Source organism: Nuphar pumila, chromosome 13 (genome assembly GCF_984573655.1).
Source record: "Nuphar pumila chromosome 13, dmNupPumi1.hap1.1, whole genome shotgun sequence".
Taxonomy (NCBI): domain Eukaryota; kingdom Viridiplantae; phylum Streptophyta; class Magnoliopsida; order Nymphaeales; family Nymphaeaceae; genus Nuphar; species Nuphar pumila.
The window spans coordinates 86,722,923-86,742,737 of record NC_143261.1 but is presented as its reverse complement, the minus strand read 5'-3'; the positions used below and the strand labels follow the sequence as shown (position 1 = coordinate 86,742,737).

At 35.8% G+C, this 19,815-nt stretch overlaps 1 protein-coding gene across 2 annotated transcripts in view; it reads left to right on the top strand.

Moving 5' to 3' along the window:
- LOC149818998 (serine/threonine-protein phosphatase PP1-like) overlaps positions 1-12,879 on the top strand; it is a 41,100-nt gene extending 28,221 nt beyond the window's left edge. For both annotated transcript variants that reach the window (XM_089985834.1, XM_089985835.1), the window contains exon 5: positions 12,596-12,879. In XM_089985834.1, coding sequence (XP_089841960.1) covers positions 12,596-12,619 — 24 coding nt within the window. In that variant the 3' untranslated portion in view covers positions 12,620-12,879. The remainder of the gene's footprint in view (positions 1-12,595) is intronic.
- Positions 12,880-19,815: the final 6,936 nt, after the last annotated feature.

The following is a 19,815-nucleotide window of genomic DNA, read 5'->3' as shown; positions in this document are numbered from 1 at the left end:
GCCATAAAAGGATTGATGCATCATGTAACAACTTGTGATGGATAAAATAAGTGTCATAAAAGGCAAAAATACTTTTGCAACAAACATAATGACATAAAGAAATCATTTTGGGATAATCAAGACAATCAAGCTTTTAACAAAGGAATCACAAGAACCGTAACGGTTCTCAAAGAGAGCTTTAACACAATACTCAAAGAAAGAATATTCAAAAGTACTTGAAATTTATAGAATTGGGATTAAATCCCATACAACAAGCTTTAATATTCTTTGATTGAGATGAGATATGCGGAAACGTATAAAGTGCTATAAGCACTTACAATGTTTTATAATGATTAAACAAAAGAGTCAATATCTAAATTCATTATATTTCCCCAAATAGAAATATGCACAAAAGCTTCACAATGGATGTGCACGAAGGCACTCATACAATACTTGAACAAATACACACCAAGGTGTAAACAAACATGCACTAAGGCATGTATTTTATAGAAAAGAGAGAATGCATATAAGCACAAATATTTGAAAAACAAATGTGCACAAAATACAAAAAATACACAAAAGTGAGCAAGCATGCACTTTATAGAAAAAGCAATGCTTGAGTCTCTCAAACTTTAATTATGCAATTATATGCTTGACACATACAATTTAAGACAAAGAAGACCATATTACGGCCAACGTAGGCATCTTTAGAGATATAATCAAGAGGTTTTGAAACCTTATGTGAAAAATACAAACCAACAAGTTTATAAAGTTGCATCCTTAGAAGAAAAGTCAAAATTAATGAAATCTTTTATACCAAAAGATGCAATAGATACACTATGCATTCGATATAGTGTGAGAAGTTCTTTTAAAAGATCTTTCCTAATGAACACAATGGTTCATACAACATATTTATTACAAACAATTTTTCAAAATTCTTTAAATAATAAAAAAACATTGAAAGGCCTTTCTCATAAATAGTTATCATTAACAAGAACTACTTAGGATTCATAAAAAGACAAACAACAAAGATTTAGATGTGAGAGATTCTCATACAAGAATTCTATCAATTTTTTCACAAAAGATGCACTAAAATCCATAAACAAGAGAGGAACTCAAACAAATTAGGCTTTATACGAGAGTCAAGAGTTTTTAAACAAAGATCATTAATTTAGCAAGAAATCATATATAATTTTTAAAAGTTAACTTTATAGGTCAATCATGAAATACTTATGTAGAAATCATAAATCTCTCATAGTTGAAGATAATTTTGAAAAACATAAATTACTATTATATGTGATGAGTAATCGATAAATATATAAACAAGAATTATATATTTGGACAACAAACAAGTTTACCAAATTTAAAAGGAGATATTTTAAAATATACGAACACGCGAAATGTGAAAAGAAATGATTCAACTATCATAAACACTAAATGTACAAGATATATGCAAGAAAAATAGTTTCATAATGCATAATATGTTAGGAAAATAGATACATACCGGAAACATAAGGAAAAGGGAAGAACAATGAATACTTCACCATTTCTTGAGCAACACGCTTTCCGTTGCACCAAAGAACAACCCCATCGTGACCTTGCTCTGATACCATGTTAGAAAGTGGCTTTGAATACATTAGGTTCAATAATGAGCCCATACACATGCACATGAAGTGCGAATATACCCACTAAAGGGAACAACACAAGCACATAATGTGCTAACACATAAGCCCACAAAAGGGGCAAAATACGACTTAAAGTCATAAGTTGAATATCATTGAAGAAAAAAGAAGAAGAGGGTAAAAACCCAATACAATTGAGCAAATGCTCCTCCAAGGAGTAAAGAATACAAAGGGGGAGACCCCTATTTATAACACAAGAGAGGACCCACATAGGGGGCTCCCCAACGACTCTTTGGGGAGCCTCCCTAGGTGGCGCAAACCACAAAAAAAAAAAGAAACTAAAAATAAAAGAAAAATTAATGCATATTTCAATTGGAATATGCGTAAAATGACAAATTACAAGAATACCCTTGACGGTATTTTAGGAAGAGAAAATATATATATATTTATATATATATATATATAAATAGAGATACATATACATATCTTTTTATATATATAAATATATACATGTACATTTAAGGATTATATTTCAACATACATATATGTGTACGAGTACACATATTTTAACAGAGGGTACGTACCTGCGACGAGGGAGAGGATGAGCCTAGGAGGTGGCGTCAGGACGAGAGAGCTCGAGTTGAGCTGCGCAGGAGAGGAGAGATTAAGGTAAAATTTTTTGCCCTAATCCTCCTTTTCATCGTTTTTTTTAACATTTGAAACGTGGACGAAAATGACCCTGGGTGCATTGACCACACCTAGGATCGTGTTGGCCGCACCCGGTGCTGCACCCGCATCGCGTTGCGTCGACGCGGGTGTGGCACCTGCTTTGCCGAGTCCCTGTGACTTAGCTTTTGAGTACTGAACGTCCTAAACACTTACCATTGCTTTTTGCTTGATGTTCTGACTTTATATAATGAATTTTACTTGATGTTAATGGCATATCTATATTTAGTTGATCTTCATGCTTAAACTCTTTGTTGTATTCTATGATTTTTCTAATTGTTTCTTATTTTTTGTGAATTTTTTATTTGTTACAATTTTAAGTGTTCTTTTCCCTGTTTTTTATGATACGATACAATGTGCAATAAAATATGCGAAAAAACAAAACAAGAGCCTCAAAGGCCTTACAATAACATAAATACAAAGTGCACATGCACAAGTCCATCAAGGGACAATAAAACCCACTTAGACCCTACGATGTTTCTATCATTGGGTCTGTGAACAACTTCCCATGTTTAACATCCATGTAACGCTTCCATTTCTTCATTCATTGCCTCTATCTACTTGTGTGACTTGACTGCCTGATAGATGGTAGTATGTAACGCCCCGAAATTTTAACCCAAAATTTGAAGATTTTTTTTACAGCGTAAACAAGAAATAATATAGGATTAAGCATTTCGAGACATTACGGTGGAGAGAAACCCAAGACATTTATTTTATTTCAATATTAATGAAAATCATCAGAGTTTTAAATGATATGAACAGTTAAAATTTACAATAAACTCAAGCGATCCCTGGAACAATAAATCCAAAAATCTCGATCTGATGCCTCATCCCGCAGCCGCTCATAAACCCTATTCTTTACCTGACAAATAGTAAATTGATTGGAATTAGACTACCACGTCTAAGTAGGAAAACTGTAACTCTTAATGCAGGTATATCATGAATCTAGCATGTGATGTGAGTGTTAAGTGTGAATCTTTAGAATATACCAAAGCACGTAAAGCAGACTATGCAATAGCAATAACAGACATATATTTAAGTAAGTAAACAGGTTATGCAACAACTATAATTAAGCAAGTAAAGCTTTTATGCAACAACAATAACAGTAACCTGCACAACCTTCAGGTAATTGTCACAATATGAATTCAATTACTTCATATCCACACATTTCAGGATATGCATCTCATCACACGCTCAGAACATAAAACATGTTAGAAAGAATATGAAATTGTCTCTTTAGTAACTCCACTCACTGTGATACCTAGCTGTTCTAATTATTTTTTATCTTTTCTTATTCCGTGGGTACACACGGGCCAAGGCAACCATCACAGAAGAGAACGTTCGGGGGTATATTATTCAAAGTTGTTCTATTAACCCAAACATTCTAACTGAGACTGAAAATCCTAAGGGAGCGGCCAGTGACCGAGAGAATTTCCCAAAGGCCAAAACAAAAAACAGGATGCATCCCTAACTTCTGCAGAAGAACAAAGAGCTACTACCTAGGACCTATGTCACACGGACTCGGCTCTAAGGTCGCCGCACCCGCGTCGACACGCACCGACACGGGTGCGGCTCGGACTCGGTCAACCCGACCCTGGGTGTGGTTAACGCACCCAGGGTCATTTTGGTCCATTTTTTGGAATTTTTTTTTTTTGGAATTTTTTTTTAAATTTTCTGGGCTACAACTGTAAGGAAAAAAACCCATCACAACTAAAAAACCTGTACACTTTCAAGTTTTAAGTACAGAATGAGCACAACTCAAGTTTTTGTGGTTTTTTCCTGTATGAAGAAAGTGAATTATTACAGTGTATGAAGAAAATGCCCAAAAGTGAATTATTCCTGTATGAAGAAAGTGTACAGAATGCCTTCACAACTCATCACCTGTCCCCTAATGGGCACAACTTTGACCGAGTCTTTTATATATATATATATATATATATATATATATATATATATTTATTTAATATATATATAGCCGAGTCCCCGTGTCCAAAATTTTTGAAATTGCGCCGCACCCGTGTCGCACCCGCACCCGCACCCATGTGACATAGCCTAGGATACATTGGTAGTCTGGGTCCCCCCCCCCGCCCCCCCTAACTCCGAGGACTAGGGACCAACGAGTCACTTTAGCTCGAAACAGATAAACACGTCCCCGGAGTTTTGTACCACCTACCCTCTCCAAGGTAAGCCCGAATCTGAGTGGGTTAATCTTTTCATTTAATTTATTTTCCGAAGTACAGGGCGTTTCCCTAACTTCCTTCTACTATCATAGCAGTAGAATTCCTAACCTTAGTCATTTTACCAAGGTGTAAAGAACAATCCCAATCCTTTGTCATATTGATTGCATAACCCACCCAAAGTGCCCCGGTGCCTTTAAACCAGTCAGACAACAATATTATATTTTCCTTTTCATGTGGATTCACATCATAACTTCGATGGTCTATGCATGACCCTCAACACACTGGCTTGACATTCATATGTCCACAACAAACCGACCCATAGGTTCGGTTGTGAGATCCTCATTCATCATCATTATTATTTTATTTTTTTATTTATTCTTCAATAGCAAATTACCACAACGTACCATTAGGTTTTGACTTGTGACATCCCAACACAGGGTGGCATGTATTAAAAACTCTGCCAACACGCAAAGACACTGTTGGTGTCCTTTATTGAGCATGCAACATAGTCCTAGAGATTTGGTAATACAACTATATACATTTCTCCCAACACACTCTCATTTGAACATTCCACAAGATATACAGCTTAGTTGGCATTTGATACTTTCAGCAATTATGTAGTGTTAGGCAAAAGTACTTCAGAAAAATATACAGTTTAACATGCATATGGACATGGGAGAATAAGCATCTTAATGGCCATTTGAATCTTCTAGATGATATGCACGTAATGGGCATTGGAACATTTTAAGGAATATGCAATTGAACAACATAAATTATGCAGCTTAATACGCAACTAAATATCAACTTAATATATAAGTTACTATGCAGTTGAACACCAAATTGGCAATATCAACTGAACAAGACATACAAGAGAATGTATCTCAAACATCACTGAGAAGCACATGACTGAATCCGACTTAATTTGAGAAAGCATATGAGTTCCACTAAAACAAATCGCAGCCAACATACTTTAAACTATGAGAAAGAAGCTTATGAGACTGCCACATTTTTTTTATTTCACACAACATCATGCATACAACTGTATAAGCTTATACGTGATCACAAGTACTCAGATCTGATCACAGCCAACAAAATAATAGGCAAATCAGTCTTAATATAAATCCACAAAATAATGTATTACTCAAGTATTAAAACCGTCATAATAATATAACATCTTTAGACTATCATACACTTAAAGATTTGCTATTTTAACATAAACACACATTTCGGATTAACTGTGTTAATATGTCAATCACACAAACTCACAATTTACTGTTTAAACATATTACAAATTCTGATCAGTTGCTTCAACCTGGAAAACAGGCAAACCAATTTTTAATTTTTCTTGAAAGCCATGCAGCATAATCACATAACCACAATTTGTTTGAATCGGGTTTTACTATCTGACTATTCACAAATATATTGGTAAACATAACAGAACCCTAAGCTGTGTGGATCCGATGCAAACTTTGAACAATATCAAATACCCAATATAATAGGACCTTATGCTGTCTAGGATAGATTTATAATTTGAACATACATAACATAACAGAACTATAAGTTATGCGGATCAGATTCATAATTTGAACATAAATAATATAACATGTAATCATTGTATATGTCAAATACTAAGGATTGAACTTACTACAACCTGTGTTACAAAGAAGTCAAGATGTCCCATTTAACTTGTAGATAGAAGATGGTCCTTTACACCAAATATGTAAATCAACCAAAATACTTTTATTTCTTAAAATTCAACCTATATTGTTTTTCAAGTGTTGAAGTTTGTTCTTTCTTGGGCAAAGATGACAAACCAAGAAACATGCCAGCATTCGCGTCAAGATCTCGTAGTATTGTCATTAGCGTAAACCTAATTAACTAAATGACATGTTCACTATCATTGTACGGAACATGAAAATAAAATCTATAAGTTGGTCAGACCTTCCAAATACAAGTTATAGCATACATGATGCCCAAGAGCCTCATAAGCACCTACATATGCATGCACAAACATATTAGTAAATATTGAATGCTCACTCAGAATTCACAGGTCAGTCTTTATTCTGATATATATATATATATATATATATATATATATATATATATATATATATAAGTAGAGTAATTCAAAATATACATATCTGAACAGATTAATTGAAAATCATCCGGTAATAATGAATATCATATTCAGGGTTCAAGCATGATCAGAATGACAATTTATACATCTAATGTCAACTACTCACATCAGGAGTATTACCCAAGGAAATATGCGCATTTTTTTTGCTAGGAACAATTACCGAAATTACCCAAATTGAACTATCAATTATTTAACGTTATACAGACTAATGCAGTTACAAAGATCGACTGAGTTGTAGTGTACTAGAACAAAAAAAATCCAGATTCAGTCATGTTTGATAATTTAACAAAGAATTTAGCAGGATTTGCAAACAAAATATATGAAAAGAAAAAGAAGCTATTTACAGAAATTTTTAAAAAAATACACACTCAGGATTGTAACATATTTTAAAGTAAAGATCCGAAATACAACCCCCCTTTCCAACTTAGAAAACCGGAACCCCCCCAAATCGGTGATTTGGGGTTTTCAATGAGATTAAGTTTAAAAGGAATCTAAGGACAAGGGATGAACTGGATTTGAGGTTCCCTTCACAGCAGCCGAAATCCCCAAATCGAAGATTTGGGGTTTTTTTTCGGACAACCCACACCATAGCTTCAATCCATGACGTACCCAACAAGGAGAACACAGAAAATTCCTACCTCTTCCGGCGCTCAGAGGTTGCCACCACAGGTGGAGGGTCGCCGGCGACATCAGCAGTTTTGCCGGCGGCTGGTGGCCGGAAAGGAAAACGGGAGAGAGTTGAGGAAGACCGAGAGAGAGAGAGAGAGAGGGTTCAACTAAATGGGAGAGGAAGGAGGTGAGATATGGAAGGGTGCCACGAAAATCGGAAGGGGATCCGCTATCCTCCCCCTTCACACGGCGGCTGCGCATTGCCCCCTCCTCCTCCTCTTGTGATTTGGCCTGTGTTAGGGTTCTGAACCCTAACACTCATTTTATCGGGCCTGCATAGTGCCCCCATTCTTAACTTCGTTTTTTTTCTTTCTTTTTATTTAACGCACGGTGTGGTGCGGGGCATGGATCAACCGGATCCATGACCCGTGATCTAGCCACGGTTTGGATATGCGGCCCATTGATGGTTTGGGTCCGATATTTGGACCCATACGGATCCAACTACGGATCCATATATTTTTATTTATACTTAGTATTAATATTATCATCTTATTTTTATTTATATATATGTGTGTGTGTGTATATATATATATGTGTGTGTGTATTTATACTTAGTATATATATATTACACCCCAATTGGGTACTATTTCGGTTTGGCCACCACTGAGACCCACAACCCACATCTTTAATGAAACCACTCAGTTGGGCAATTTGGATCTGTCTAAGGATTCAAAATATTACAAGCTTTAAAATATTATTTTCTTAATACATTTGGTTTATTCTTCGATACGATCTTGTGGGTCTTTCATAGGTTAATATAGATCCATTTGCGTTATCCAAAATTAATATAAATCAATATGGATCCAAGATCCATTGTGCTTCGCCAATCCTTAAAAAATTTCGGATCCAAAAATCCAAAGTTTTGATCCTACTCTGATTTAGAATTATGGATCCAAATGAATTATTATGGATTCAGCTAAATGTACATTGATCTTTATGGTTTCAATACAATGATCCAGATTAATATTGAAATTCTGATATCGAAGATCCAAATGCAATATTGTGGATCCGAACATCGCCTTAAGCTATACCAATTCCCACTAAAGTGTTGTAGAAATTTTTCCATTAAAATCCGATTTACTTCAAGGATCCAAATAGGTTATCCAAGATCCAATTACAAATAAATAATTAAAACAATAAAATATTCATGTATCACCTTAATGACTTAAAATCTAAATTTATTTATCTAATAAAAATCGTGGGTATTACATAGTAGGTTCATCTTGCTTTTCAACCTGTGACAGAAATAACTGAAAATCCAAAGCGAAATTATCATAACTAACCCATCTCTGAATTGGGTGTCGAATTCTTTTTGATCTTCTGATAAAAGAATGATTTTCAGGTTCATCAACAATCACATCAATAATGGTGGAAATATTTTTTGTTGCTCTTCTCGTATAGACTTGTCCTGAAAACTTCTCAATCTCCTTGGGCGTCAAATTATCAATCTCGATTTGAGTTGTGCAAGAGGTTTCAGCTGGTACAAGAATAAGCATGGGAGCAACACTGCAATCAGTTGAACACTCTTCGTTGATGTTAGCAAACAACTCGACGTTCAACCATGGAGAATAAACTTCAACACTATGACGCGTATTTTGTAAAAAATGCTCATCTTCAAAATTTTGCTCATCAAAAACCACATTTCTGGAGATCTTAACACGCTTGGATAGAGACTCGTAGCAACGATATCCCTTATAATCATCCTCATATCCCATAAATCTGCACTTAGAAGCTTTATCCTTAAACTTATTTCTTAATGATTTGTCAATACACATACAACAAACACAGCAAAAAACTCGTAAATTATCATAATCTGGGTGCTGTCCAAAAAGAGTATAATAAGGTGATTTATTGGCTAAAATGACCATCGGCAAACAATTTATAATATAAACCGCAGAGTGAAAAGCTTCTATCTATAAATCAATAGGAATATGACTATCATGCAACATGCTCATCGCACTCTCAAAAATGTGGCGGTGTTTCCGTTCAGCCACACCATTCTGTTGCGGTGTGTGCGATCTGGAAACTCTGCGACTTATACCATTGTTTCGAAGAAAAGCAATAATGTCATTTAAAGTGTACTCACCTCCCCCCATCACACTGAAAATTAATAATATTTGACGAAAATTGAGTTTTGACAGAGGCATGAAACGTTCTGAACAATTGAGGAACTTCAGATTTATGTTTCATGAAGTATATCAAGGTATAGCGAGAATAACTATCAATGAAAACAACATAGTATCGACTTCCTAAAAGAGAACAAGTAGGTGCAGGACCCCATACATCAGAGTAGATAATCTCAAAAGGTCTTGAAGCACTTTTATTAATTGAACTGAAAGGAAGAACATGACTTTTGCACAATTGACAACTTGCATATTTCTCATTATCAAAAGTAGGACTCAAACTAGATGAGGAGATAAGATTATCTCTTACAAGCTTTTCAACAAAAGAGGAATTACAGTGACCAAGTCGACTATGCCAAATATTTGACTTATTACATTTAGACAGACTAAGAAGACATTTAGAAGAAGATTCATCAGACTCCAACGAAGGCTTCAAGACGACAGGAGCAAAAACATGAACAAAAGGATCTTCCTTGAAGATATACATATTTTCTCGTCGCTCCCCTTTAACCAACGTCTTCCTCGTTTGAAGGTCCTTGACATACACAGAAGAGGAAGTAAATTTGACAGTAGAATGTGTATCTACAAGTTTGGAGACAAAAATAATGTTCTTTTTTATATTAGGAGCAAGTAGAACATTGGACAATTTTATGGATGAATTTAAGAAGGGTATTATGGTATTCCCAATGTGAGAAATAAAATGATGAGTTCCATCTCCAGTGACAATACTGCCGTTATCGAAATAAAGAGATAAGTTCGAGAGTTTACCTGCATCCCCCGTAACATGGGTGGCTGCCCCATAGTCTATATACCATACTCCCTGGTCATTTTGTGCTATTGTCATCTTTGAAATAGCTATCAATAAAAGTTATTGCACATCTCCACTAGATTTACTCCCATCAGTCTGCCTTTTTGACTGAATAATAGAATTCTTACCTTTGTTCTGAGGGTTGAACCAATAGTCAACTTTAATGTGCCCCCTTTTATTACAGAAGAAGCATGTGGGGATATTTCTTGGATTTTCTGCATGAGAATTAGGAGGCATGTTTGGGTAGGAAGCAATCCACGCCCCCTTGTCCACCATATCGTACTCGAGCTCTACCTCCACGATGATTATTTCATCCACCACGACCTTGTTCATAAACCAGCCCAGTAGCCAAAACATTTTGTGAGTCAAGTTGCCCACCATCATCATCAGAAAGGTTCTTCAAACTGATCTCATAATGTAAAAGTTTAGCTCGTAAATCTTTAAAACTAGGTCAAACATGCAAGCATGTGAGGGACGTGACAAGAACATGATAGTCTGCTCCCAGTCCGCTTAAAACTTGTTGCACCTTATCTCTCTATGAGATCACATATCCAACAAGTGCCAACTGATCTGTGATGTTTTTACCTTGTTCAGATATTCCATAACAGACATAGTTCCCTTCTTTAATGATTGAAATTCTCGCTTGAGATATAAAACTTTTGCTTCCGACATTTGAGAATAAGTTTGAGAACATATTCCATAGTTCAGCGGCTGAACAAACATCTGGAATTGCAATCAGTATTTCTTGTGATAAAGTAGAACTGATGTACGCGACTAGTGCTTGGTCTCTTTTCATCCAAGTCGTGAAGTCAAGATTTTGAATAATCCGAGATGAGACAACCCCTTTATCATCCTGTATTTTCTGTGTGATAAATTGAAGCGGGGCTGGAGTTGATCCATCTAGATGCCCAGAAAGATCTTGGCTTCGTATGAAGGGAATTATTTGTCTTTTCCAAGTCAAGAAATTTGAATGGTTGAGTTTTTCAAATACAAGTTGACTCAGAAAGCTAGAGGACGAATCCATATTTTTCAATTATGGATTGCAAACTTTTCGATGCGTTTTGATTATGGATCCCGTGCTGTGTATCCCTTTCTTTTTTTTTGAAAAATTAGTTCTGGTTATATACCAGAACCACAACACAGGTCCTTATGACGCCCAATATTTCAGAACAATGGATTACGATTCCAAAAAAAATGTCGGCTTTTCTGAAAAAAAAAATAATCGACCCAACAACAATGAGATGCAGAAAACAGAACTTCTGTTGTGAAAAACTAAGATGCAATACAGCAGTCTGGATAAGAAAAAATAGGGAAGAGATTAGGGGAGAATAATAAAAATGATTTTAGAAAAAAAGGATATTTAACCGAAACAATTTTAGAAGAAAGGATATTTGACCGATTGAGGCAATAGAAGAGAGAACAGATCAGTTTTGACGTGATCTGGTTTTGTGAGAACAAGAAAAACGATTAAGAGTAAGAAGAATAATTAGAGGAGAGAACATATCAGTTTTGACGTGATCTGTTTTTTTTTAAAAAAAATCACAGATCTTCAAGTATAGATCTGAAAAAAACAATACCAGATCTGTCTTAGACTGCATGGAGAAAACGATAGAATATAGAGAAAGCCCAGTTCTGAAATTCAGATCTGACGTAAAACCGAAGAGAAAAAAGGAAAATGAAAGAGATGGACAGAAGAAATATGAAGCCAACCTTAGTGAGCGTGGATCGGTTCAACCTGCTCTGATATCATGTCAGAATTTGTATTTCCAGCCACGTCAACCTTCAGCAGAGAAAGAGAAAGACAAGAGGTTGCTGCACCTTGATTATAAATACAAAATACAAATATGTGCACATGTGCAAATTAGAAATACAAAACATAAAGTATGGATCTGGACCAGATGTAAATCCAGAACCATATCACGTCTTCTTTAACAAATATGTAATCAATGTTTACCTCTCTCTACTCTCATCTTCTCTCAAGCTCCAATATATACTCATTATATCCACACACTATTTTTTGTCCAAATCTCACTGCAAACCTATGAAGTAGCCCTATGACTATTAAGAGTATCTACTTGTGGTACTTTCACCCTTGGCAGTTCCATAGCAAACATTTTGTAGGTTCCGAAGGAACCATTATAGTTGTCACCATATGTGTTATATTTTCTTTTATCGTATCTGTAAAGATTGATGTGTACTGCTAGTGTGTAGAATGTAGGCCATGGATGTAGTAGCCCTATGGACTTTGTTTTATCACATGCATATACACTCATGTTTATAGTGTCATTCCATCTCTTTCTTCCTTTTGACTTTTTTTTCTCATATCAATTTCATTACCATGTGATGTGCAGCCTTTCTTGGGATCTAAAGCATGATATTGAGATTTCAAGAAGATGCTTTTGCGTATCGAATGGACTCCAGTTTATGTGGCGTTCTCTCATTTCGTCTAATTGACAAGACATTCAATTTCTTTGGGAGAGTGTAAAAGCCTTTTGTTTTGTTATGAAATACTCGCAAGATATTATGGTGGAATGTTAGGACTGCATATAGGAGCGCTCTGATTTCCATGTATATTAGTTGTGGCAGATTTCTGCCTGCTTTGCATATGTGATTTTCATTTATTGGTGTTATGAAAGACCTTGTCTTCTGCGAGGGTCATCACCAAAGATATCCCTGATGATATAGTTCATCGTTTTGACTCCATGGTTGAAACCCGAGCAACAAAGTAAAAGAAAACTTTAAAGCAAGATGTGTCCATCATACACATGCTATCTCCTTTCGAGTATGTGGACCATAAAGATTGGTTTGGATGGCACTTGCAAGCACTGGTATCCTCACATTGTGGTGACTTTTACCAGTGATCTCACTGTTTCTATCTATCAATGCCATTAACGTCTTTGACTGCATTTCACACTGAAAAAAGAATCCATTCTCATATTATAAGCAGTGGCCTGCATGTTTTTCTTTTTCTGGATTGTACCGTCTTAAATCTGCATTGTGTTGTTCCCCACGTGCACCCCAGCTCAGCCTCCAATGTGTTCTGTGCACCATCTATTTAAGATCAAGGGCCAGAAATGATACTTTGAATGCATGGTCTTTGTTAAGTTTCATAACATGGGTTCCATAAAAAAGAAACCGCTTTTAACCGGATAAATCTGGTGCAGAAGTGCATACTGTATCAATGAGTTCAAATGAGTAATATGTTATTGTTCGTGGTTTTTAAAGTGAACCTAACCATATGAATACCATCTACATGGTCTGTTTGGTGGGGTTCAACTGTTGAATCACCATAATCTGGTGTGCTTACAGGGTTTTTCGGTGATTCAATAATTAATGCCATAAATGCACTAAATTTTTATGACATAGAAAAGGTTTTATTTTTTTTGTTGTTGAAAAAACACCATCCAAGGGTCAATGTCTAACAAATTGACTATGCTGAACACGTCTGCAGGGTCAGATTAAGTAAACAACTTGCTTCTGTGAGTTTGAACTCATTGATACCATATGCACATTCTCACTATAGAATTATTCCTTTTAACCCATTATTGATTCTCATTGTAGAACTGAGCATTACTATGTCAGGTGAAGCATCTAGTTTGTTGAGTAGGGATAAGCATGGCAGTGGTGCCTTCGTTTGGGTCTCTCTTTTCTTAATCTTAATTCTCCACGTTAAGATTTGCTGCATATTTAAGCATCTACAAGCTTATCTTGACATGATCAGCAAGAATATTAAAAAGAATGTATAGCTTCTGGCTTTTGTTGTGCTTAACTTTTCTGGTTTTATGCATCACATCTTTATGTGCTTGATGGTCTTCCTTTCTGGTCTCATCCTTCCCGAAGGTCGTTGAGAAAGAATTGCGCCACTCAAAGCTTGCAATTGTGAGAGGAATGATATGCTGACAATATCGGTGGTGATGACAGTGACCATAATGTTTTATATTCGGAAAATGACTGGACTGTATGACAAAAATGATAGGTTCTCAAATTGCTCCACAATTTTTGAAATCCGCCTCATGTTCAATTTCTCAAATGTTTTGACTTTTTTAGGATAATTTTACCCTTCACACGAGTGAACATCTTGAAGTTCATGTGATATATCGGTACACCCTTTAGGTATCACAAACTCTCACAAAAAGGTAAATTCACATTTTTTGCATACCTCATGAAATTTGTACAACCAAATTTGCGAACTTACTGTAATTGAAACCTTTTAAAACTTTGAAAATAGTCTAGTAAATACACGTATATAGTATGAAGTTTACGTAACCAAATTTGCAAACTTTCTGTAATTGAAACCGGTCGAAACTTTCACTAAATTTGCATAACCAAATCTGCCAACTTCCTGTACTGAAGCTTGTCAAAACTTCACAAATATTCTATTAAATTCGCATATATAATACGAAGTTAACATAATTTGCGAACTTCCTAGAACTGAAACCTATTGAAACTTCGCAAATATTCCACTAAATTCATAAATATTGCATGTAGTTCATATAGAACGGTACAGATCTCCAATATATCCAAAATGCAATTTTTTTAAGAGCCATTCAATTAGATGGGTCCCTCAAATTTTTTATGAGCCATTCAACTTTTAGAGGAACAACATCCACAACGCAAAAAATGAACTGCTTAAACAAAAAGTTTTAGATGGTGTTCTGGTGATTGTACGTCAAATGGATGAATAACATCCACTGTCAAAGCTGCCTCTGGCCTGATGCACTCTTTTTGTTAAAGGGGATAAGACATCCTAATCTTTAGGGGCTAGGTATCTCTAATCAAAGCTAGGTCAGTGAGGTTGAGCTGCTTACCTATGAGAGGCAACTTCACAACCAGTTCAGAATGGTTGAGATCTACGAAAAATTATGGTTAGCATTATGTTTAACATACTTGAAAATTTACTTCGGTAAAACACGTTAGAGAAACAGATCAAAGGTTGCCTCTCCAAGCAGGGTCCAAATCCAATGCAGTGTTCAAGTCCAATCCGACCCATAAGAAAGCAACTCTTTCCAAATGTCAAGAAAACTCTAGAAGCCTTCCAGCTAAGGATGAATTGGAGTAAAAACCAGAAACTCTTGGACATGATGGAAGGTGTTGTATTCCACAAGGAAACTATGAAGCTTCCTTAGCTCATTATGATATCAAGGATCCTATTCAAGATAGGAAACTAGTTGGCAAGTTGGTCCCTTCAACTGGTTGTGTTTTCAATGTACATGCATTGTATGAATCATTAATTCTTAATGAAGAAAAAGGCTGAGAGATTTAAGGAAGATCAGCCATTGATCTGTGGAAGTAGGTCACACCGACCGAACCAAGTAAACTTGTGTGTACTTCTCTTGTTTATGAGTGTGCGTGTGAGTACACTATGCCTCAACTATTTTTGCATGGTATCAGAGTCACACCATATCTGCAAGCATGTCATCATCTTCAGCACAATCATCGGATTCTACAGATTCCACAATGTCTGGTATGTCAACCTTGATGCCACTTTTGCAAAATCCAAACAATTTTCAGCACTTTCTTTCCGTCAAGTTATCATCTAAGAACTATCTTTTATGGGAGTCACGAGTCACTCCTGTTTTGATTTCTTATGATATGTTGGGGTTCGTTGATGGTTTGAAACTCCCTCCACCAAAGTTTAAGGCTGGGACATCATATTTGCCTCCTAAATATATTGATTGGTTGAGAAGAGACCAACTCCTTAGTTGGATTCTCTCTTTCCTTACTGAACTGATACATAGCCAGGTTGTTAGCTTAAACTCTTCGTATGCTGTGTGTGGAGCACCTTGAAGCGGTTATATGCTTCCTATTCAAGGTCCCAGATTATGCAACTCAAATCATAGTTGCAGGACATTTGGAAGGGAACCAATTCGATGGATGAGTATATTTTACTTGCTAAGGCTTCAACACACCAATTGGTCATTGTGTCAAAACCGGTTGAGAAGGATGACCTTATCATGTATATTTTAAAGGTTTTGTCGAATGAATATCATGCTTTTAAAACCACGATTGTGACTAGGGAAGATCCTGTTACCTTAAGTCAGATCCATATCTTTCTCTTAGTTCAAGAGGCTCACTTACTTGAGTCGGAAGAATCAGCTCTTGATCATGGCAGCGGGAGCCCTGCTGCCAACATTACTTATCGTAACCCCAGTGGTTATTACCACTATCATGATCATAGGAGGAACCAACAGGGAGGATATTGTGGAAGATGTGGTGGTGGAGAACCAGTCACATCATTCTAATAAGAGCCAGAACAAGTCATTTGTCAAATATGTGAGAAGATTGGGCATTCTAAAGAAGCCGATTTGCATAGGGTTAATTCACATATTTTATTTGAATATGAGATATTTACATTTATACAACTGACCGGTAGATCCCTTGATAATAGGGATTAATATAAATTTACAAGAGACCATGCCATCTTTCCAAATGAGGCAAGATTGCTAAGCATATGAAGCAACTAAAATCACACATGATTTGATCATGCATGATCTTTGAAGTGTAATCTTATCTTCACTAGATATCACGCATGATTTAAATCATGTGTGATCTCAGTTGTACCGATCCTTATCACTTTGACACTCTCCCTCAAGCTGAGGAGTTTAGATATGTGACTCAGCTTTCTTATGAGAATTTGAAACTAGTCTCGCCCAAGGGCCTTTGTGAAGATGTCTACAAGTTATAATTTTGTAGAAACATATTTAGTGCATATGGTCCCTGATTGCACTTTTTCATGAATAAGATAATAATGTAGTTCGATATGTTTGGTTCGCTCATGAAATACCGATTTTGCTGCAATATGGATAACGAATTGATTATCACAATATAATATCATTTGGATTTTGTAGATAATTCCAAAATCGGCTAGAAGTGCTTTCAACCAAACTAACTCACATGTTGTTGCTACCATGGACCGGTGTTCTACTTCAACGGAAGATCTCAAAATGGTGGCTTATTTCTTACTTTTTTATGAAATGGGACTAGTGCCTAACATAGTGAGATAACCAATTATGGATCTTGGACTGATAGTTTAAGTTCACTTTTGGTGGGCAGCAAAATTTCATGACCAAGAGATGATTTTAAGTATTTTAAAACCCAAATAGCAGCATTGTAATGTGGCACTCTGGGCACTTACATAAATTGGCTTAATATGTGAATCGAGTAGACAGTGTCTGGTCGAGTCACTGTCAGGTATATTAGACGTCCTACTAGTCTCCTGTAGCGAGTAGGCTCTTGAATGAGTTCTCTATCTTGTGCATTTAACTTCAATTTTTGATCCATTGGAAAATCAACTGTTTTGCACCCATAATTCCAGAATCAGAGAGTAAATTAAGTACATATTTTTTTTGGCTTAAGAAGATTCCTGATGGTGCTCTAGCCACTTTAATTCCTAGAAAATATTTTAGTCGACCCATATCCTTAAGTTGAAATTGGGAATTCAAAAAATGTTTGACTCAAGATATGGTATAGTTGTCATTTCTTGCCACATTGATGTCATCTACATAAATTAAGATGACTATAATTTTTTATCTCATTTTTTTGGTAAAAAGAATGTAGTCAGATGATGACTACATAAAATCAGCTTCTTTGAACGCAAATATGAGTTTATTGAACCAATTTTTGGATGATTGTTTTAATCTATAAATTGATTTGTTTAATTTACAGACATGATGATGCTCCTCCTGACGGTTGTATCACGGTGGCAAATCCATATAAACTTCCTCATGAAGATCTTCATGTAAAAATGCATTGTTAATATCCAATTGGTAGACCATCCAATTGTTAATTGAGACAATAATAAGTAGACAACGCAAGGTGGTGAGTTTGGCCATCAGTCCAAACGTCTCATGATAATCAAATCCTTCAACTTGAGTATATCCTTTGGTGACCAGATGGGCTTTATAACGCTCAAAAGACCCATCAAATTTATGCTTGACCTTATAAACCCATTTACATCCAATAGGTCTTTTACTCAATGGTAGTGGGATGGCAGTCCAAGTGTTATTCACTTTTAAAGCTTGGATTTCTTTGAGCATAGCGTCTTGCCAATATCGATTCTTAGTGGCTTCGCTATAGTTGCAAGGCTCAACATCATTTAGAATAGCAAAATGCATGACTATATGTGAAGCAAAAAAAATAGAAAGACAAAAAGAGTTTTGGATAGGACAAGGTTTACCTGAAGAGGCATGACCTGAAGGCATGGGTAAGTCTTGCTTAGGCACCATTGTTGATGATCATATGTAGTCAAGTAAGTATGTGGGGGTGGGTACAGACCCCAGTGGATTGTCGAGTGTTGGAAATGATTGCAGGAGAGGTATGTGTATTTGCATCAGAATCTGGAGCTATTGGGTGTGCAACGATATTAGGTTCTAGAGATATGTCTGGATCTAGAGGTGGTGGGCATTCATTATGATCAACGGCTAAGGAGGGTGCAAAATTGGTAAATATATCCTCAATTGGGTTTGATATGATAGGTGTCATGTGAGGAGACTTGTGCCAAATTTTGGTGAGGAAAGAAAATTTGTTTTTATAAACTAAAACATTTCGGCTAGAAAAAATTTCATGAGTGTCCAGATCATAAAGACAGTATCATCACTGATTATATGGATATCCAATGAAAATATATTTATGAGATCTTGAAGAAAATTTGTCTTGGATGGATCCTAAATTTGGAGCATAACATAAACACCTAAATACTCACAAATGATCATAATTAGTTTTTTTTTTTAAATAACTTCATGTGGAGTCTTGTTTTTCAAAATAAGGGCAGGGATGAGATTGATCAAATGTGTGGATGTGAGAATGTACTCTTCCCAAAAATCTATAGGTAAATTGGCTTGGAACTGTAAAGTGCGTGCAACCTCAAGGAGGTGACGGTGCTTTCGTTTCACCCTACCATTTTGTTGACGAGTTCTCACACATGACTGTTGGTGATCATTCTCATTCTGGTGAAAAAAAATTGCATATCTTATGACAAGAATTCAGCACCATTGTCAGATCCAATGCATTGCACTTGTCTTTTATATTGAGTTTTAACAATGGAACAAAATTTTGTCAGAAAAAATATGTTTCTGACTTATATCGCATAAGAAACACCCATGTACATTAGAAGAAATCATCCACAAGAGTGAAAAAAAAATGTAAACCTGTATGTGATTGTGTTTTGTAGGTTCCCCATATATCACAATGCACAAGAGAAAAATGTTCACTGCTCCTATTAAAACTTATTTGAAAAAGAAGTCAAGTCTCCTTAGCTCGATGACACACGTCACACAAACGATTAAAACAAGAAGATAATTCACCAGGTTTTTTAGATAAATGTATGGTTTGATCATAAGATGGATGTCCAAGTCTCACATGCCAAACTTGGGTATCTGGTGGTTTGTTAGCATAAAGGGCACAACTAAGTTGAAAGAGATGGTCAAAATGGTAGAGCTCATCGTGAAGCTTACCCACTCCAATTCGCCTCTTCATTGAATAGTCCTGAAAAACACAAAATAAGGGAAAAAATACAACACAATTTAATGATTCAGTTAGTTTTTCTACGGATAATAAATAATAATAAAAATAA